The sequence below is a fragment of the Penicilliopsis zonata genome (assembly GCF_001890105.1).
Source record: "Penicilliopsis zonata CBS 506.65 unplaced genomic scaffold ASPZOscaffold_3, whole genome shotgun sequence".
NCBI lineage: Eukaryota > Fungi > Ascomycota > Eurotiomycetes > Eurotiales > Aspergillaceae > Penicilliopsis > Penicilliopsis zonata.
In genome coordinates this window covers 1087138-1107181 of record NW_019208913.1, presented here as the reverse complement: position 1 = coordinate 1107181, position 20044 = coordinate 1087138, and the positions used below count along the sequence as shown (strand labels likewise).

General features: G+C 51.5%; 7 protein-coding genes across 7 annotated transcripts; 2 read left to right on the top strand and 5 right to left on the bottom strand.

The window, feature by feature from the left end:
* Positions 1–27: 27 nt before the first annotated feature.
* ASPZODRAFT_60682 (hypothetical protein) lies at positions 28–1340 on the bottom strand (the record flags this gene model as incomplete). Its single annotated transcript, XM_022728937.1, has 5 exons — positions 28–56; positions 117–464; positions 529–910; positions 979–1174; positions 1231–1340. The coding sequence occupies 5 exons, from the start codon at positions 1338–1340 to the stop codon at positions 28–30; spliced, it is 1065 nt and encodes a 354-aa protein (XP_022583669.1).
* A 1799-nt stretch (positions 1341–3139) lies between these two features.
* On the bottom strand, positions 3140–6432 carry ASPZODRAFT_129561 (hypothetical protein). Its single transcript, XM_022722293.1, has 3 exons — positions 5798–6432; positions 4067–5713; positions 3140–3981 (listed from the first exon to the last, which is right to left on the bottom strand). Exons 1-3 carry the CDS (start codon positions 6311–6313, stop codon positions 3406–3408), a joined length of 2739 nt encoding a protein of 912 aa, XP_022583668.1. The 5' UTR covers positions 6314–6432; the 3' UTR covers positions 3140–3405.
* A 1155-nt stretch (positions 6433–7587) lies between these two features.
* ASPZODRAFT_129560 (hypothetical protein) lies at positions 7588–10502 on the top strand. The gene is made up of 3 exons (XM_022722292.1): positions 7588–8144; positions 8202–8611; positions 8674–10502. Exons 1-3 carry the CDS (start codon positions 7871–7873, stop codon positions 10348–10350), a joined length of 2361 nt encoding a protein of 786 aa, XP_022583667.1. The 5' UTR covers positions 7588–7870; the 3' UTR covers positions 10351–10502.
* Positions 10503–10869: 367 nt separating this feature from the next.
* ASPZODRAFT_59824 (hypothetical protein) lies at positions 10870–12408 on the bottom strand (the record flags this gene model as incomplete). Its single annotated transcript, XM_022728870.1, has 4 exons — positions 10870–11302; positions 11387–11970; positions 12038–12144; positions 12204–12408. The coding sequence occupies 4 exons, from the start codon at positions 12406–12408 to the stop codon at positions 10870–10872; spliced, it is 1329 nt and encodes a 442-aa protein (XP_022583666.1).
* Positions 12409–13750: 1342 nt separating this feature from the next.
* ASPZODRAFT_59724 (hypothetical protein) lies at positions 13751–14002 on the bottom strand (the record flags this gene model as incomplete). Its single annotated transcript, XM_022728863.1, has 1 exon — positions 13751–14002. A coding segment is annotated over one exon (252 nt), but the record flags the coding sequence as incomplete, so codon positions are not given.
* A 309-nt stretch (positions 14003–14311) lies between these two features.
* ASPZODRAFT_129557 (hypothetical protein) lies at positions 14312–16232 on the bottom strand. Its single transcript, XM_022722291.1, has 7 exons — positions 15898–16232; positions 15724–15842; positions 15590–15661; positions 15368–15538; positions 15202–15320; positions 14929–15151; positions 14312–14860 (listed from the first exon to the last, which is right to left on the bottom strand). The coding sequence occupies exons 1-7, from the start codon at positions 16094–16096 to the stop codon at positions 14552–14554; spliced, it is 1212 nt and encodes a 403-aa protein (XP_022583664.1). The 5' UTR covers positions 16097–16232; the 3' UTR covers positions 14312–14551.
* Positions 16233–16599: 367 nt separating this feature from the next.
* On the top strand, positions 16600–19204 carry ASPZODRAFT_13887 (hypothetical protein; the record flags this gene model as incomplete). Its single annotated transcript, XM_022724500.1, has 7 exons — positions 16600–16992; positions 17065–17124; positions 17179–17293; positions 17354–17622; positions 17681–18727; positions 18783–18999; positions 19101–19204. The coding sequence occupies 7 exons, from the start codon at positions 16600–16602 to the stop codon at positions 19202–19204; spliced, it is 2205 nt and encodes a 734-aa protein (XP_022583663.1).
* Between the last annotated feature and the right edge of the window lie 840 nt (positions 19205–20044).

The window sequence follows — 20044 nt, the reverse complement described above, 5'->3', positions numbered from 1 at the left end:
TGACTGAAAGCCGGTTCCAGCTCGCCTCTACCGCATGATTTCCTCATATATGAGAGCTAGAAAAAAAAGTCAGTAAACTTTATTTTTTCATGGTATATAGATCTGATTCCACCTACTCTTCAGTTGTTCCTTGCTTAGCGTATCCTTGTTCTTGTCAAAGTCGAAGAACCCTTCCGGGATCGGAGGAGCAGTAGGCTCATCGTCAGGGTCATGATAGGGCTCCAGATACGGGTGACGAAGGGCCTCCTCGACGGAGATGCGCTTGGTGGGGTTGAAGGCAAGAAGCTTCTCCAGCAAATCGAGAGCCAGGTCATTGCTCTTAGGGAAAAGTGCCTTGAAGGGAATCTTCTTCTTAAAAGGCAGAGAGCGAATGTACTCTCGAGCACGGCGGGATTTGATGCCATAGTAATCCTCCATCGTGGGGGTTCCCAGAACGTCCAGGATGAGTGTCAGCTGGTGGTGGTCTAGAATGAGCAGTCAGTAAAAAAACGCAAGTTGACGATATATAGGGGAGGCATAGAAACACACAATCCTTGCCAGGAAACAGAGGCTTCCCGCTCAGCATCTCAGCCAATATGCATCCAACACTCCAGACGTCGATGGCCTTGGTGTACTCCTTGAAAGTCAACATAATTTCCGGCGCACGGTACCAGCGAGTGGCGACGTATTCCGTCATGAATCCCGAGTTGTCGTCCGTGGATGCCGCAGAGCGGGCCAGGCCGAAGTCGCAGACTTTCAAGTCACAGTTGGCGTTGAGCAACAGGTTCGATGGTTTCAGGTCGCGATGCAGAACGTTGGCAGAATGCATAGCTTTCAAAGCGCGCAGAGTCTGGTAAATGAAATACTGGCAATGGTCATCAGACAGGTCTTGTGTGCGGATCACTCGGTGCATGTCGGTTTCCATCAACTCCTTTTAAACACAACGAAACAATCAGTATCCAGCAAGGGAACACCATCAGTAGGACTGGAACGATGTACCTGAATAAGGTAAACCTCGTTGAAACTGTCGTAGGTGCGGGGTCTTTGGATATCGAGGATGGAGATAATGTTCTCGTGGTTGAAATAGCGTAACAGCTTCATCTCGCGCAGAGTCCGCAGGCAAAACATGGAATGATCAAACGGAGTGATCTTCTTGATGGCGACTTTCTGGCCGGAAGGCTTGTGAATGGCAGAGCTAGGGGAGAGTTCAGAACGAGAAGCCAATGTTCGGTGCTGGCAACCTTTCCATACCAGACAACACCGTAAGCACCCTCACCAATGACATCCTGAATCTCATACTGATCGGAGACGTTGAAAGAGATCTTCCTCGAGCCCCCCTGAGAGGGATTTTGCTGAACCATCTTGGCAGGATGGGTCACTATCGCGAACTTCCGTTAGTCCGGCTAGAAAGAAATGCAGGATATATAGTCATGCCCTAGTCAAAGATGAGGGACACGGCAGCTGAGGAGAGCACTTACACTAATCTGATTCTGCTGTAATCTGGGTAGGACCGGAACTACAGTTCAGTGTCTGTTTCTGCTAGTTTTCTCCGAATCTCGTTTAGACACACCTAGAAATAATTGCAGATATGGATATAATGGCTTGAAGAATTCGTTGACGCAAAAAAAAAGAAGAAAAAAACAATAAAAACAAATAGAAGCTTGACGAAAAGCAGCAAGACGCAAGAGAGGATATGATCGAGGGTATCACGAAGTAAGTGCTTGAGAGAATCTGCAAAGATGGCGATGAGAGAAAAAAAGACCACGAGGAAGAAGCTCTATTGAGTTGCAGCCAGGTCAGCTAGAAAACCCGAGACAACGCATGCCATGCACTGCGTTTTTCTGCCGATAAGTCTGGATCAGGGGGGAGGGGAAGGGGAAGGTTGAGAAAAGACACCTGGTTCGTACCTAGATCAACCGGAGCTTTATTTATTGGGTGAGGGGCGGGCCTAACTGATGAGACAGGCGAAAAGTTTGGGTTCTTCTTCTAATGATGGATCGAACGAGCGAGAGACAAGAGTTCGGGGCTCAGCTCCTTCGCTTTTTCTGGCCCTCACGACGCAAGTAGCAAAGAAGAAGAGGAGGAGGAGGAGGAGGATGACGGAGTAGTAGGGATTCTAGGAAACCCGCAATGGAGGGGGAGGGGGCGAGAGCAGCATCAATCAGTGGTTGCGGAGGGGCTGTGAACTTGTACCTTCTAACCTCGTCCTGGCCGGTGGTGGGGCAGAGCAAAATAATAATAATAAGAATAATAATGAGTGAATGAAGGCAGTCCCAAATACGAAGTTGACTACATCTTAGTAGTAGTAGTAGTAGTTAATTAGTGGAGTTCATGCCTTAGCAATAATCAGACTGATGATCAAACGCGGTAGTTAAACCATGGCTCCTTGATTGCTTGACAGCGCTGCGAGGCTATTTTTACAGATCTTCTCAGCAGAACCTTGGGTCTGCAACCCCACAGAATATTATTATTATTATTATTCTTATAATTATTATTCTAAAACTCCCTGGTTATTCTACTACAAGAGTAGTATAACTATAGTATGAGGTACGGAGTAGTATGTACTATACTCTGTACTGAGAGACCAAATTTCCTGATCATAGCCTCACTAGGCTAGCAGACTACTGCCTGACCAGTGTTTCAATCGTCACAACAGCTGCTCCATCTGAGGGCTCGATTAGCCGCCCAGAGGGTGCACCGTCCATCCAATGATCTGGCTCATCACCACTGTCGCAGACTGATTCGTGGCTTCAGCTGTGGTATGGAGGGTGCTTCCTGCAGCATCATGCAGTCTCATGCACAAGCTCAGGCCATACAAGTGACAGCATATCTGTAGCACTACATATACTCTGGACTACATGGAATCTGGGCTGACGGCTGTCAAGTGTGTCCACAGGCCCACCAGGTTATATCAGAAGATTTATAGATGTGGATGACTGGATGACAGAAACAGTTGGGGGGGGTGTTTCCCTTCTATCTAGGCCGTTGCTGAACGGTTGACTCTCCCAAGGAACTGGATCACTGCAACCGACTCATATGTAGTACACCAAGGACGGACTAGTAAGACATCGATATCGATAGCTTTGATACAAGGGACGGGGTGGCTTCTCTTCCACGAGACAAAAAAAAAAGGAACATATATCAAGAGACGCAATAGACGGAGAGAGAGAGGGGGGGAGAAAAAAAAATTAAAAAAACAGAGAATTTCGTAGAATTGGTGAATATACCTAAACCCTCGTACGGTTTGGTTTCGGGGATTTACCCAATGAGCTAGAGGCTAGTGTCATTACTGGACAACCTGTACGGACGGGGAGAAGAAAGGCTCGTCAGTCCCTAAGATTTTGGCTCGTTGCGTAGAAAATCATAAAAGACCCAATGCTCAACTGATAATTGGGAGAAACTAATCAGGAGGAAATGGGGGGGTTATCAAACCTTTTCCCGCAACGAACTCATCCACTGTGTCAGGCTGACAGTCTGGTCCGCCCGGTCCTCCACCAGCATTGACTGGGCCCACAGCCGCAGGGCAGGATCCCCGTCTTCCTTGACCACGTACAGGTGTGGCACGACGATACTGCCGCAGCCCTTGGCCCGGTGATCCCGGCTCTTCTCGATCACCGCGCGCACACGCTGGTTGAAGTCGTTGTCCAGCTCCGGCAGGTTTTGCTTGCCTACCCGAAGCTGCGCCTTGTCGCTCACGCCAAAGACGTCGCCCAGCAGCTGCGGCACCGCGTCGCGTCCCACCCACAGGAACTGGGCCTGTCCGTCATCAATCAGATACAGGCCGTACGGGACAAGTCGCTCCGATGACAGGTTGGTGGGAGGTGGGAGAATTATTTCGCCCGTCTGCTCGTCAGGAAGACCGGCGTTGTCGGGCATGTCATGGAGAGAGAACATCTTGGGGTAGATGTACTGGATGAGGAGCGGAAGGGGGAGCGTCGAGAGCAAGCAGAGAGCAGCCGACCGCAGGTCGGTGGGTATTTGGGCCGATTTCCGAAGACCGATCTTTGAGATATGTCAGTGCATCTGGGGTAGAAAAAGGGGGGGAAAAAAAAAAAACAAAAAAAAAACTTGACAGGGATCCTCTTACATTCTTCATTAGGGCAAGGAAGAGAACGGGTAATCCACGGAGATTCGCTGGGAACTGGAGTCCGCCACCGCTCACACTGCCGCCGGCCAGTTCCTTGCGGTATGTCGACAGCAGTTCAACAGCCTTGGCCTGGAGGGCTTCCCGGGCAGGTTCCAACCCACTTCCTAGTGCGCGTTCAACGGCTTTGTGACTGAAGTAGGTAGTGATGGCTTGCTGATCCGCCGATGCGTAGATGTCCGCCAGATTCGTAGTGGTCGGGAGGGCCAGTGTCAGAACACGGATTCTTCTCTCACCATTGCAGGTGGTGTGCAGAACAGCGGACTGCAGACACACCACAGGCTTCGTGACGGTCTCATCGATGGCAACCTCGACCACGTAGGCCTGATCACGGGGGAACGCAGGGAACGCACAGAGATCCGAGCTACGGTTAAAGAAGTTGCCGTAGAAGGAGTTCATCCGCAGGCCGGTGGTAGCTCGCACGCGGAGGACAGCCTCCAGGCCGATTTCGGACGAAAGGTACTCGGAGTACTCGCGGGCGAATTTGATGGCATCCTCACTGCGGGCAGCGTTCCAGCCAGGGTAGAAGTAGGTTTGACCACCGGTGTATCTGGGAAGGTTGCTGAGGGAGGCCACATCCTGGTATTGAGAAGAGAACAGGAACATGTCGACGGAAACCTGGGCCTTAGAGCACTCCACAGCAAAGCTCTTGTAGAAACTGTTGGCAGTTTGCAGCAGACTGCCTTCCTTGCTCGTACCCAAAACCTTTTTGTCTTCTCTCACCGCGAGGATACCATGTCCGACATTAGGAAGAGAGGAAGTAAGAACAGACAGCTTTCCTCCAACTGGAGCGATCAGCTTGTAACCGGCGCGGAGAGCCGAGCCCATCGCACACCCATTGTTCTGTGTGTTCTGGAACATCTCCTGCAGCTTGTCCAGGAAGACTTCGATGTTCTCACGGCACTCGCTCAGGGTCACAAGGAGATCTCCCGGGATAGGCAGGAAAGGCTCATCCAGGTCGCTCACCACCAGCATCTGAGGGTCGGAGCTTTCAGAGCCATCTCTGGGGATGGAAAAGTAATGAAGGCTGGAGTCCACGGCAATGAACCCCAGGCGAGTCCGTCGGTCCGCATTGGGGATCCGATCGAGACTCTCCTTGATGCAGCGTGCGCTGGTTGCCAGGAGACCATTGGCAACTGAGGCGTAGCTGACGTCGATCAAGAACAGGTAGACCAGCGGCTGAGGAGGCCGGACCATGTACTCCTGCGGGGCAACAAACTCCACCACGGCATGGTTGAGGTCCGCCCTGAGGGAGCGGTCCGCCGGTTTCTGGACGGTGGTATCCCAGTCAAACGCCTGAGGGACGTCATTTGTGAGGTTACACATGTTGCAACGCCAGCGGTGTCCATGGTCGAGGAAGGTAACGAACGGGTTGATGTATGAGCGGCAGCGGCGACACCGCGAGATCACCTGGTCGGGAATGACTGGAACTGAGTCTTCCGCATCATGAAGGGCGCCGTAGGGCTGGATGACCAGAGCAAAGGGGAGCTTCGACTTCTTCAGAAGGGAAGAGGTGGTCGGAACAGCGTTGAGAGTAGACCGGACATACTTAGGAGGACAGTTCGCATGTGGGGAGGGATAAACACTGGTCTATGACAACCATTTCTGTTAGCGCTTCTCCCAGCGGCCTCCTGCATCGGCATCGGGATATTGGGGGAGGGGGTGAGAACCTACATTCGGAGGCAAAATGATGGGCGGCGGAGGGTAGTCGAGCTCAGCAACGTTGAAAGGTTGTGCCAAAAGGTCCGTGGGATAGAGTTGGTTGAGCGGAACAGACTGAGGCACCTGCACTGGTTGCGGAGCTGCTTGTTGCTGGTCTGCCATCCCCATTGCGCCGAACTGCTGGGTCATCTGCGCGACGCCCGAGGGGGCTGGCGGAGCGTAGCCTGCAACGGCAGGTTGGCCCTGGTTTGGATCGACGCCGTACATCGGTTGCTGGTAGCCCGCAGCGGGCGCCGGAGGATAGGCGCCATAGCTTCCACCACCCTGCTGCTGACCTCCCAACGCGGCATTGGCACCAGATCCAAGCTCGAACGCCTGCCCGGCATAGACCCGCTTCTTCTTCCCGCCATGGGCCGCGTGAGGAGCAGGAGCAGTAGCAGCAGGGTCGGAGGGAGGCGGCGGAGTTCCGTACCCAACCGGCTGCCCGTACCCTTCCTGGGGAGGATAACCCCCCTGCGGTGATGCCATGGAGATGTTTTTATGTGGCAATGGTCACGGAATAAAGCTCTGAAGCTCTGGCGCGATCTCTTCGGTGTGTTCTGCGGTGTCTGTAGGTATCTGGAGGTGTGGGTAGTTGGGTACACGTTCTGCTGGATCTCAAGTCAATATACCCACTTAGACAAAAGACGAGGGGGGGGGTTGGGTTGGGGTGACGGGGGATTTGCATACATAAATCACAGATCTGGAGGAACCACCAACCTAGACGTCAACCGACAAAACAGAGCAAGACGCAGGCACCGTGCGAACAAGACAACTGGAGTGTATCCTTCACGGAGTTGGAGGCCGGAGGAAGTGGCAGAGGGCGGACGCTGGTCGAAATTCGAGATTCGCAGTTGACGGTGTACGGTGGCCTCTCTGCGGCTGTGGTGGAGATGGGCCAATCAGCGCCTGTATGCCTGAGGATTAAGGCATGGACCAGATATCGCTTGATAGCAGCAATTGAAGGTAGAGAAGGGTAATTACTTCTGGTTATTCTAGAGTATATATATTTATGAGTAGTCGAAGATAGGTGCCTATGATATCTAAACATTTGTTCCGTGTTGTAACTCGTAAAAATAATGGTTAGTGGTTTATTCTATTGGAATATTGGTATTCTTCAACTTTATATATAGCATGGTAACTGTATCAAAAACAACAGCTTCTTTAATGACATCCCACTGGCTTAGAACCTACAGCTGCTCATATACCACCATCCCCTAGCTACTAACAAGACATCTCCTCCTTCTCTACCCCCTACCAATGTGATATAGTGGTCTGTTGATACTGGTGAATCATCTCAGTAGAACTGACCTCGGTCATGTTGACGACCAGTGCGGGGACAAGGAGATCGTAGCCCCAAGTATCTGTGAACACTGGGAACTGATCTCTCGGATAGACAGCCTCGAGCGCTCGCTGGCAGGCATTGAGCTGCTTTCGTAGGCTTAGTAGATTGGTAAACTGATGGCTTCGATCCTCGATATATCATCCTGTCGAGATGGTAACGATTAAGCTTGGAACTACCTATGCTCTCAAAACTCTTGCTAGTAAGCCTTCTTAGGGCATGTATACACGGGGAATAAAGATACCCAGGAAATACTTACTTTTATTACTTGAATTTTACCAATAGGTAAGCGAATCTGTCAGTCGAGATGCCTCAGGCATAATGAAGAGCTCTTAAATGGTTGCTGTGACAACAGCGGAATCCACACCACATATCCCTGTGGGAATTCAACAGTCGTCGACAACTCCACGTTCTGTTCAAGAATCAACCTCAAACAACCATCTCCAGCTCCGTTGACCGTTGCGACAGGGGGCCTATCTCGAGGCCCTTTTCCTTCTTGATTGTTGTTTTCGTTGTTTAGTTCAGGGATTTCCTTTTGCCTTGCATTTTTTCATGCATAGCGATTCTTGGTTAAAAGTGTGAGGTGTCGCATCTTCGCCTTTGGATTGCCAATTAATTTGATCTTTGTCTTTTTTTGGCCATCTTATTATGCCATTGGCTTCGGTAATAGCCATTACATCATAAGTCATTCAAAAGCTGGAAATATGAGTGTCCGGGTCGTTGCAAGAGTGAGGCCCCTCCTTAAGGCGGAGCGCGAGTTAGACGTGATTGTCCAGACGGGGCCGAGTCGAGTGGAAAATCTCTGCAAACCAGACGTCGGAGCTGCATCGGGCAAGAAGGGTGCGCTGGCGGCGCTGTGTGATAGGAGTACGGTGGTGCGCATACCGAACCCCAAGAACGAGACCGAGGAGTATTCGTTCCAGTTCAATGCCGTCTACGATGCGACTATCGCACAGCAGGAGCTCTTTGATGCAGAAGGTTGGTCGTTGTATGTCTTTGCTGGCTCACAGCCTGGTGGCTAATACGCGTCCGTAGTCGCCCCGACAATCAAGCATCTCTTCAACGGCTTCGATGTTACGTTGTTTGCATACGGTGTTACGGGAACGGGAAAGACACATACGATGCGAGGCGGTAAAAGCCTTGCGGAAAGAGGTGTTATTCCTCGTCTTTTGAGCGGTATTTACAGACGGAGTCGCAAGATCGAAAAGGACAGCGAGGGGGCCACAACGGTCGAAGTTTCGCTGAGCTACTACGAGATATATAACGATAAGGTCTTTGATCTCTTCGAACCTCCAGAGAAGAGAACTCTGGCGGGGTTGCCTCTCCGTGATAATGGTGGAAAGACAGTCGTTGTCGGGTTGACTGAAAGACCGTGCACCAGCTTGAAGGAGTTCGAAAGTCTCTATGACCAGGCAAACACCAACAGGTCCACCTCCGCTACCAAGGTTCGTGATTGCAACCGTTTTGGAAGAGAAGGAATGATTTGGGTAGATGCTGACTGCAATAGCTCAACGCCCACTCCTCGCGGTCTCATGCCATTCTCTGTGTGAAGGTCACGATTACCACCGAAGAGAAAATTCGCGTCAGTACTGCCTCAGCCATCGATCTTGCCGGCTCAGAAGACAATCGTCGGACGGATAATGACAAAGAACGGATGGTGGAATCCGCCAGTATCAACAAGAGCCTGTTTGTTCTGGCCCAATGCGTCGAAGCCATCAGCAAGAAACAGCAAAGAATCCCGTACCGCGAGTCCAAGATGACTAGAATTCTGTCCCTGGGGCAGAACAATGGGCTGACACTAATGATCCTAAATCTGGCACCTATACGCTCCTATCATCTCGACACGCTAAGCTCCTTGAACTTTGCCAACCGGACCAAGAAGATTGAGGTTCGAGAAATTGAGAATGAGCCGATGTTCAAGGGGCCAGCGAGGCCAGCCATGAGACCTTCTGCAGTTTCCCAACGCCAACCATTACGGCCACTGACCGCATCTGTCAACGTGAACATTGCGCCTACCGTTGCCAAGGATAAAGACCCGGGGAAACCTGGTGATGGAAAGCCTGTCAAGGCGTTCCATGTCTTTTCGGATAGATCGCAGACGAAACACAATGTTCCAAGCAAGAAGGTCGAATCATTCAAGCGGCCGTCTTTATCTTCTGAGATACCAGGCCCACCGGGTAGTCGTCCGCACAAGACACTTGTTCGCCCACAAGATCCCAGTTCCTACCACACAAGAACCAATCCCGATATATCTGCCGCGAAGATCGAGGAGATGGTCGAGAAAAAAGTTGAGGAAATCCTTGCGGCGAGGGCTCTCAGTGAACAATCGAGGCAGGCTCAGGTTCACGAGATCAACGAACAAATGCAACGGCGCCTGGAGCTTCTCGAGCAACGCATTGAAGGCAGCGAAGACGCTCGGGCGGAAGGACTCTCGTATCTGCTTATGGCGAAACAGCATCAGGGACGTGGAGAAGACCATTCTGCTCTCAAAATGTACCAGCTGGCGCTGCCGTTCTTCCCCAACAACGAGAAACTGGCGGCAAAAATCTCCAAACTACAGGATCGATTAAAGAAGCCATCCTCGAAGTCGGGGCTGATGGCGACGGTCACTACTCTTGCTGACTCTGCTGCTCCTCCCTCACCACCTACAATTCGTCGTCCATTGGGTAGCATGCTGTCTCTAAAGAAAGAGCAGAACTCCGTCCCACGCCATTCCAATAAACGCCCCGCCGACGAGTCCAATGATTATACCGAGCAAAATGACCGCAGTTTTGTCCCTTCAAGCGACGACGATGACGGCGATTCAGACAGCTATTCCCGGCTCAGACTCAAGAAACGAGCCCGGACGAAATTTTGCGCAAGCGATGATGGCGACACCGAAGTACCTGGAGTGACCGACCATGCTACTGCTGCTGCTACATCCCCACGCACCACCCATCTCCTGCACGTTATCAACTCGCGCGATATTAGCCAGATCAAGCTGCTGAAGGGTGTGGGCGCGAAAAAGGCCGAGGCAATTGTTGACTGCCTGTGCGAGATGGATTCTATTTCCTCTTCTGGTAACGTGTACGACAGTGAGCAGCCTGACGAGCGCGCCCACGTCAGAAGTCTCTTGGAACTGAGCAGGTTGAGGGGCGTCGGGTTACGGACGGTCGAAAGCATGAGGAACGGAGTGCTGGTATAGCTCTTTTTCTATTCTTTTCTTTCTTTCTTTTTTTTGCGTACCATGTCTCCTCTTCTTCTCTTGCATATCATATCTGTCGGCCTTGAGTCGGACGACTGCATGATTAGCGATGGTGTTTGGAGTTGTGTTTATTTTGCTATTTAGCATTGCATATATGATTTCCAAGATTATCCCAACTATCCAACCTTTTTCGCATCAAGCAGTTTTGAACCTCTAGTTCTAGCTTGACCAGTAACTATATTCAAGTCTACATACACTGTATAGTGTATACTATATCCAGAGCAACAAAGTAAGGTAATAACCTTAATTAGTAGTTATCTAACTAGTGGGTGGTAGTAATAGTAATTTCTATATCTTAAGTCATGTACCATAACTCCTTGAGGTTGATCGATCCTCTTTGGTGAAACCAGATTCATATTTGCCTTTCCGTTATTTTTTTTTTCTTAAGGTTTTTTTCATCTTTTCCTAAATGTTTTCTTTCCCCCTCGGCTTATTTCCCGGGCGAGTTTTTTCATATTTTTAAACCTTCTTCAGGAGCTGGGGGCCGCCAACCAAGACTCTGGCGACGGCGAAAAATACCGTGCCCGCGAGCATGGTAACACCGCAGAAGATCTGCAGCTTATCGTATGAGTCCGTGAGGACGTCGGGGACCAGAGCACCACCGATCGGGGAACCCGTCAGGGCGGCGATGGAGATGATGGCGAAGAAGGTGCCGTTGCGGACGCCCATCTTGCGGATGTCGGAGATCTGGGCGATGAGGGCGGGACCGAGGGAGATGAAGGCACCGGAGCTGAAGCCATACAGAGCGGTAAAGACGATGACGGGGGCGTTGGAGCGCGACGGCATCCACAGCGCGAGAACGATGATGGCGGAGAAGCCGGTGAAGATGGTCATCACGTTATAGCGGCCAAAACGGTCGGCGAGCCAGCCGGGGATGGTTCGACCGAAGACACTTTCAAAATCAAAAGGTCAGCATTGTGAAAAGAGCATTGAAAGGCGAGAATTATAAAATAGAGAGCCAAGAGCCTTTTCTTACCTAGAAGCATTGAGGATCGGAATCAAGTAGGACGCCAACCTTGCCGACATGCCGTACTCCTCAGCCTGAGTGATGACGAAGGTGAAGGGGAGGAACATGCCCCAGAAGAAACAGAAGGCGGCAAGGACGGTGACGGAGTACTTGGCCTCCTTGAGCGGGCGAACAAACTCGAGAGCGTCGAACTTCTTGCGGGTGTGTGTGAGGCGCGAGCGGACGGTGAAGTTGGTGACGATCAGAAGGCCGAGGATCAAGAAGGCGCAGATGCGCATGGCCCAGGCAAATCCCAGCTTGGGGATGAGGTGATCGACCATGATCGGGTACACGACACCACCCAAACTCGAGCCGCTAGCCATGATACCCAGGGCGAGGGCGCGGCGGTGGTGGAACCAGGTCGACACGGAATTCACGCAACCGTAGAAGATGCAGCTGGCGCCCAGCGGGCTGCAGATACCCTGTGCGAGGATGAACTGGTAGTATTCAGACGAGATCGAGGCCATCATCAGGCCGAAGACCTGGAAGAAAGTGCCGATGATGAGCATGTGGCGAGGGCCATAGTAATCGAAGATCGTGCCGCCGATAGGACCCTGTAGTCAGCGTTAGTTAGTATGTTGCCTTATACTTGCCGCCAGCTAAAGATTTGTGGGAACTCACCCCAATGAACATCATAAACGTCTCCAAGGACGGAATCCAAGCCACCGTACTCGGCGACAGGTTCTTCAATTGGTGACTCTCATAGTAATCCTGGAAAACACCGATACCTGCCAGGGATCGATTAGCCTCCACGCATCTCAACCAGGAGATAAGACGATTCACTTACAATTAATCCAACCAAAACTGACAAACATGCCACAGAAGGATCCCAGCACGGTCAGCCAGGCATCACGACCTCCGTCGGGCGGTGGTGTGCGGCCTGGTGGGCCACCCCCAGGCGGTCCCCCGGCTGGGGGACCCGGCTTCTTCTCCACGTCGGGCTCAACTGCGCGCACTGCTGCAACAGACTCTATTTTCTCTGCGGCGGGCATATCCTTTTCGACATCTCTCGAAACGTTCACGCTGGCAGTCGATGCCGAGTCGCTTTGTGCAGTCATCTTGGGTCTTTGTTGTTGAGTATAGACTCCCTGTTGCCCGGGACGTCAGCTCTAGAATACTAAAACGGGTAATAAATAGCTTCACCCACCAAATTCTCCGAAACCACGTTCTGTAGATCAGAAAGACTTCAATACACACACTCTATCAACCCACAGACGGGCGTATGGTTGAATTTCTTTATCTATCAAAGAAAATCGCCCAAAGTAGGCCTCGATCGATCCCTGGACTTATGTATTTCCCCCCCAGTTTGGAATTTTTCGGTACCTCCGAGCGCGAGCTGGCACGGGCGGAATTGCCGTCGCGGGTAATTGCTCGGGGATCAACACTCCTCCACAGCAACGGGCTGGTGAATAGGCCAACGCAGGCCATCCTCCGAGGCTTAAACCCGGGTAATCACCCTGGTTGATCGAAGAATCCTTCATTCTGGTTGATTTCTGAAGATTTTTTGACGTAAGAGTCCTTGGCGAGCTGCCGTTCATCTCCTGTTCATCTGCTGTTCGGGCTCCCGCTCGACGGGATAACTAGTAGTAAGCGACTCAAGCGAGTCCACCACGGCTTCACGGACGGCGGCCGGGGGCGGTACCTTTTTACCAAGACTTTAATAGGTCTCAGGAAAGAGTGGGACTATGGAACTATTATGCCCTTGCCCCATGGCGTGCGTGTGTGCCAGCGAGACTGAGGGAGTCCAGATGCTTTTCCTGTCAAGTCTGCGGGGAGTCGGGGAGGCGAACCCCGTGGTTTTCGCAATATCCATCGGGACTCGGTCCTTACAAGTTACCGGAGCTCCGCGTCACCTGACTACGTGAATTCATTCTTCTACAGGGAAGGTGCACCGGACTCATGAGAGAATATCCAGGTAACCACGTTTTTTGTAGTCGGCTAACTTGTTAGTTGACAACGAGTCTCGCACCACGGAGGATGGTCTAGTAGTATGGAGTCGAGGACGAGACGGAATGAGACACGGAGTATACTCTGTACTCACGCTCTAACTATCTACTAATGAGAACTCTTCCAGAAAGCCTCGAGCAATACTCCGCGCTGCCAAGAGCTCATGCGAAGTAAGTTCACCTATGAAATACGATGAGATTACTCCATAGTCCATAATAGTTGTGCATGTGACCAGCTAGATTCTCGATTCTCGAATCTCGACTAGCCAACTTATTAGCCAACTAGTAGCTACAGTGGCCACTGGCTAGCAGTCTCGCCAAGCTACCTTAGTTTTTGGCTACCAGCTACTCTCAGTCTCTAACAGCAAGACACGAGGTCGAAATCTGCCTAGACGGCCCCTTCATATGGAACTGCCTGGTTCTCCTTCACCCAGACCTGCTCCTCCACACTCTTATACGGGGGCGGAACCAGACTATTGATCCTCCAGAGGCGTCGATCCGTCTCGCTGACATGATACTCGAAATCGAACCCACGGTCTAGCAGATGCGGTTTCATGATCTGATCCAGCCGTGATGTGGTTCGGTGGTAGACAGTCTTATCGTGTTCTGGAACGTGGATGATGATATGGGCGACGATGAGTTCTGCCGATGAATAGTTACCAAGCAAGCAATAATCTATAATTTCCCTCTAATATGGACACGATACCTGTCTAATAGAGCTTCAGGGTATAATTCATCTCTTTGCGCAAATATGAAACATGTTACCTCCCGTATATGGCCACTTCGCTCATTATCGACACAAAATACAATCTCCTTATTCAATTTTACCTTCTTACTCTTCATGTTTACAAACTGGGCCTTTTCCAAGTCCAGTCATATATCGCTAATCTGTCCAGGGATCAGGATTAGTTCTCTAGTAGAGTGTCCTGATTATGTGGAATGGGTGGCATAGTATGGTTTTTTTTTAAATGATTTAGTATGGAAGGACTACTGTATATAGAACAATAGAAGTATAAAGTCAAGAATGACAGATAATTTTCCTGGGAGAGGTCAGAGAAAAAAGACACCATTGGTGCAGATGCAACTATGATACATATATAAGACACAAGCGAAACGAAAATCCATCTATGCCTTGCCAATAAAGAGAAGCTCGAGTTTTTTTTTCTTAAAAAAAGAATAGACTGGAAGGTTAGTTCTGGCCCGGTTTTTCAAAAATCACCTTCCCATCCTTGATGCGAGCGAAGCTCTGTGCCGTTCCGCGGGTTTCTTGGGCCACCTCCTCGCCGGACCGCTTGGCAGGCTGCAGAGACTCGTTTGCCTCCTCGATGCCGGGAGTCTCGCTCTGCGGGTTGGTGTCTGCTGGCTTGGCTGGACCAATAGTCAGTCCGCGAGGGGTGTCGGCAATCTCGTTAACCTCGCGGATGGACAGGACGTCGTTTAGCCGGGCGCTTCGGGACTGCACGAGGAGCGTGGCAGGGCCGTCGAATTGCAGGAAGAGCTGGATCTAGGTCAGCATATGGTTTAAAAAACAAGGTTAGAATAAAAAGAAGAAGGGGGGCTTGATACCCTATCTCCCCAGATGGTCATGCGCGACCAGATCCGAAGCTTGTGCACGATCCTCATCGTCCTCTTCCATGTGTCCGACTCAGACATGTCACGGAGAAACTTGGAGTTTTGCAGCAGACGTGGGAAGTTCTGTAGCCTGCCGGGAACCTGGAACTTGAGGCTGGTAGACTTGAAGCGGTAGGGGCGTGGCGGGTTGGAAGAAATGGTGTATGCAACGACATTACTACACGGTTCAGCATTGGTCTCCGAGAAAACAACCTGACTAGACCATACCTCGGATGAGCAATATACTGCTCTCCTGCCTTCAACTCAATTGAGTACAACTGGCCGTTCCCAACCAGTGCCAGTAGTCCGCGGCCAGTAACCTCCGAGCTCCCCCAATGCGCCAAGCTCTTCGACAAGTTAGTCCAGCTCGAACAGACAAGGCAATGGACCATACCAGGCTTGTGTTGATTGTCGGGTTTATCGATAGTGAGCGTCCTGTCCAGGCCAACAGAGCGCGCCGTTGAGCAACCATCCAATCCACCGACCCATCGAGACGCACGACCGCAAATGATGTGACAGGAGACCGGACGGATACTAGAGCCGTCACGGGGCTGGGAGAGGATATCTATTCTTTGGTGTCAGACCGATTTCCCCTTAGTTTCGGCTCGGTTCCAACCTTTTGATACAGAAACGGCACGCCGAGAGCCGCTCGTCGAAAGGGTTCCAACACGCTCAGCGTCGAGACGACCTTTATTCCGAATACTGTCAGCGCTATGCGTCGTTTACACCCAACACTTGAATCCCGCATACATTGTCTGCCTTCCCACTGAGTCCGACCAACGTCCCCCGCCGGGTATAAAGGTTTTGCGACGCGGATAACGACACCGAGAGGAGGGAATATGGGGCGCCGATGATATCGAACCGGGCATCTTTTTTTCCCAGTCAGCAAGATTAATACCAGTCCCTTTTATCGAAACTCCGTACCGGCCGATTCTACCGAGTTCGGCGTGCTAGAAACCGGCAGGTTATTCCCACTGCTTGTAGCCGGCTCTGTCGACGGTGCGGCGCGGATCTGAATGCACCTGGCCTGCCATTCGCGACGCAGCGCTCCTTGTCGGGTGCGCTGAGCCAGAATCTGAGATCGAGGCAGCGCCCAGATGCCTCTCCGTAGGGATTGAGCCATTGTGATGAACTGTCCACGGAGGAAATGCTGGGGGGGGGAGAGAAGAGGAAAAAAAAACAAGGGCGACGAAGGTCCGGCCTTTACGTCAGTTTGGAGTGTTTCTTTTGGTGTTCGAACATAGCCGGAGACAAACTACACAAACACGCACTTCGGTGGGGGGAGCCGGATTGCGACAGAGCAGTCATTGCTGGCGCTACATAAACCCTTTTTTCCACTTATAGAGAGTTTAACCCTTTCTTTTTCTTTTGTTTTCTAGGACTCATTTATTCTAAAATTTATACTGACAGGTAATACTTGGCTTTTCTGCCTCTTCCCCCGCTGATTGCGGAAGAGGGCGCCGCTGACCGCAATAGTTACATCCCGCCGCCGATTTACCTCCGAACCCGGTGTGACGACCGAGGACCCTGCTCATCGACCAGCCACGCTCCTTCAGAATGATCCTGAGGACCTGAAAAACCCGCGATTCAGTTGCTGGAGGTCAAGAGCACCCTGTGAACCCCGCCATGCTGCTTAGAGCAGCTCGGTTGCCGTGCTGGCAGAGATCAAGACGACTGGGCCACCCCGGCCTTGCCATTCCGCGTTCGCCGCCATGGTTGCACGCGACCTACAGAGCACACCAACACAGAGTGTTTACGTCAGACGGTTCTTCACAAAGGAAAGATGCAGCGTCCAGTAACCAGGCCGCGTCGGAACAAAGGTCGACGTCGACTACTGCGACGCCGACGTCGCAATTGGCCGGCGCCAAAGTGATCCAGAAGCCGACTGGCAGTCCTCAGGAGAAGGCGGTGGCTGCGAAGAAGGGAGACTTACTGAGCGAGTCGACGCTGGCGAGCAAAGAACAGAGAAAGGCTGACTGGGCGATTATGAGGGAAATGGCCAAGTATCTTTGGCCCAAGGTGAGCTCTCAGGCTCGTCAGTCGTCGATCAGACGAAGGGTGCTGACCGGAGTGTTTCTCCTTTAAATATAGGGCGATTGGGGTACAAAGCTTCGTGTGGCAACAGCGCTGTCGCTGTTGGTTGGAGGAAAGGTGCGTGGCTTGTTTGTGTGGGCTGATGAGCATGACTAACCGCCCATCGTATAGATCCTGAATGTCGAAGTGCCTTTCTACTTCAAAAGCATTGTAGATTCGATGAACGTCGACTTTGCAGCGGTTGGAGGCACTGCATACACAGTGGCTGGGTCTATGATTATAGCTTGTAGGTGTTGAGACCCCCCCGGAATTCAGTGATCTACCTCCCTCCCTAACTTGACCCTAGACGGCGCGACTCGAATAGGAGCGACTTTGTTTCAGGAACTCCGGAACGCGGTATTTGCTAGTGTTGCGCAAAAGGCAATTCGGAAAGTGGCCAAGAATGTCTTTGAGCACTTGCTTCGACTGGACTTGAACTTCCATCTGAGTCGTCAGACCGGTGGTCTCACCCGAGCCATTGACCGTGGAACGAAGGGTATCAGCTTTCTTCTCACATCGATGGTATTTCACGTTGTCCCGACTGCGTTGGAAATCTCGCTTGTGTGTGGTATTCTGGTATGGTTGCTGGTTTCCCGACGTCTGACTTCTGTAGAGTACAGCTCACCATCGGTAGACCTATCAATACGGTGCACAATTTGCTGCTATCACAGCTACGACCATGGTTGCTTATACTGCCTTTACTATAACCACGACTGCCTGGAGAACGAAGTTCCGGAAGCAGGCTAACGCGGCAGACAACCGCGGCGCAACGGTGGCGGTCGACTCCCTAATCAATTATGAAGCTGTCAAGTACTTCAACAACGAGAAATTCGAGGTTGCGCGTTACGACAAGGCGCTCAAGGCCTACGAAGATGCCTCGATCAAGGTGACCACGTCCCTGGCCTTCTTAAACTCAGGCCAGAACATGATTTTCTCCAGTGCACTGGCGGCGATGATGTATCTTGCCGCCGACGGCGTCGCCACGGGACAGTTAACAGTCGGGGACCTAGTCATGGTCAATCAGCTTGTATTTCAGCTGTCTGTACCGCTTAACTTCCTAGGCTCAGTGTACCGTGAACTCCGCCAGTCCCTGCTCGATATGGAGACCCTGTTCAACCTGCAGAAGGTCAACGTCAACATTATTGAGAAGCCGGATGCAAAGCCGCTGGATCTCAGCCGTGGCGGCGAGATCAGATTCGAAAATGTCACATTCGGATATCACCCCGACCGCCCAATTCTCAAAAACGTCACTTTCACGATACCTGCCGGTCAGAAGTTTGCTATCGTGGGGCCTAGCGGATGCGGCAAATCCACGATCCTGAGGTTGCTCTTCCGTTATTACGATGTACAAAGCGGTCGGATCCTGGTTGACGGCCAAGATTTGCGAGATGTGAACCTCGATAGCCTTCGCCGGGCGATTGGAGTCGTGCCGCAGGATACCCCGCTGTTCAATGATACCATCGAACACAACATTCGATACGGACGGTTGGACGCCACAAACGAGGAAGTTCGCAAGGCAGCTCAGCGTGCGCACATCCATGAACTGATCGAGCGACTTCCCGACGGCTACCAGACGGCCGTTGGAGAGAGGGGCATGATGATCTCCGGGGGTGAAAAACAACGACTGGCGGTTTCGCGTCTTCTCTTGAAAGATCCTCAGCTGCTTTTCTTCGATGAAGCTGTAAAAATTTCCCACCCCTTCCCACCCTTCTTCTAAGGCCATGCTAATTGTATAGACCTCTGCATTGGACACGTACACCGAACATGCGCTTTTACAGAACATCAACAGCATTCTAAAGGAGAAGAGTCGCACTAGTGTCTTCGTCGCGCACCGGCTGCGCACGATCTATGATAGCGACCAGATCCTTGTCCTTAAAGACGGCCATGTGGCTGAAATGGGCTCCCACCGGACCCTTCTGGACCAGCAAGGTATCTACTCGGAACTCTGGAAAGGTACGTGCTGCTATGAGGACCCTGCGCTCTGATCCAGGCACGGAACACCTGGTGTACGAAGTATATTATTGGGAACGCTAACGTTTTTTTTTCTCCGATAGCCCAGGAACTGTCTCTAGCACACGACGTGGAACTCGAACAGAACATGGAAGTTGAGGATGCGGAGACCGAGATGGATACCACGTCCGAGCGCAAGCAAAAGTAGGCGACAACTGTGATTCGTGGACAGAAACCGTGTTCACAATGGATACGATCGATGGTGAATCTAGAGACTAGTGGTACGACGTCGCCGGCTTGGCTTGCCCTTTGGTGGCTGTGATAGAGACTTGTGTCGGGGGTTAATTAGTTATTGCCGGCGTAAGCGCTGTGCGTAGCTTCGGGGCGGGTCAACAGACAAGCACCAGAAATCAGTATATACAAAGGCGAGTTGCTTCTGCAGATAGATATCAAAATATATTTAAGACCAACCTAGCATGAGCAGGGCATTCAACCCGCAGATTGGCTCTCGAACAGTCCGTCGAGCAAGGGTAGGGACACGGCCAGAGCCACGATGTTGTGGTGTGTGGAACATTCGAAGGTTCGTGACCCCTGACTAGCTAACAGTCGCGTGGGTTTTGGCTTCCCCCACATGCGCACGCTCTCGGTTGTCTTTCTGTTGCTCCTCCAGCCCCCCCTCCCTCAAGAGCTCGCAATCCTTCTTCTTCTTTTTCGCCGATTCGCAAATGGTCGCAGTCATTATTAGTCCGCTTGAAATAGCGCTCAATGGTCGTCCTGTGATAATCATTCACTAATTTCCTAGTTAGCTGTTAACTAGTCCACTATCCTTGAAACCTAACCGGACTGCCGTTCCTTAACTCTACGTACCAAGTACGGAGAGTACTTTCCCTTTGTTTATTATATTGATCATCGCCGTTAGCCTCGACTCAAGTAGTATTTACCTACTTAATCTCCAATCCCTTGCTGCCGTTACCTTCGGATCATAGTGTCGTTTTCTTGAGGTCCTTTTGTGGTGTTGTCTGACGTCGTGGAGGTAAACTCTCTCCCC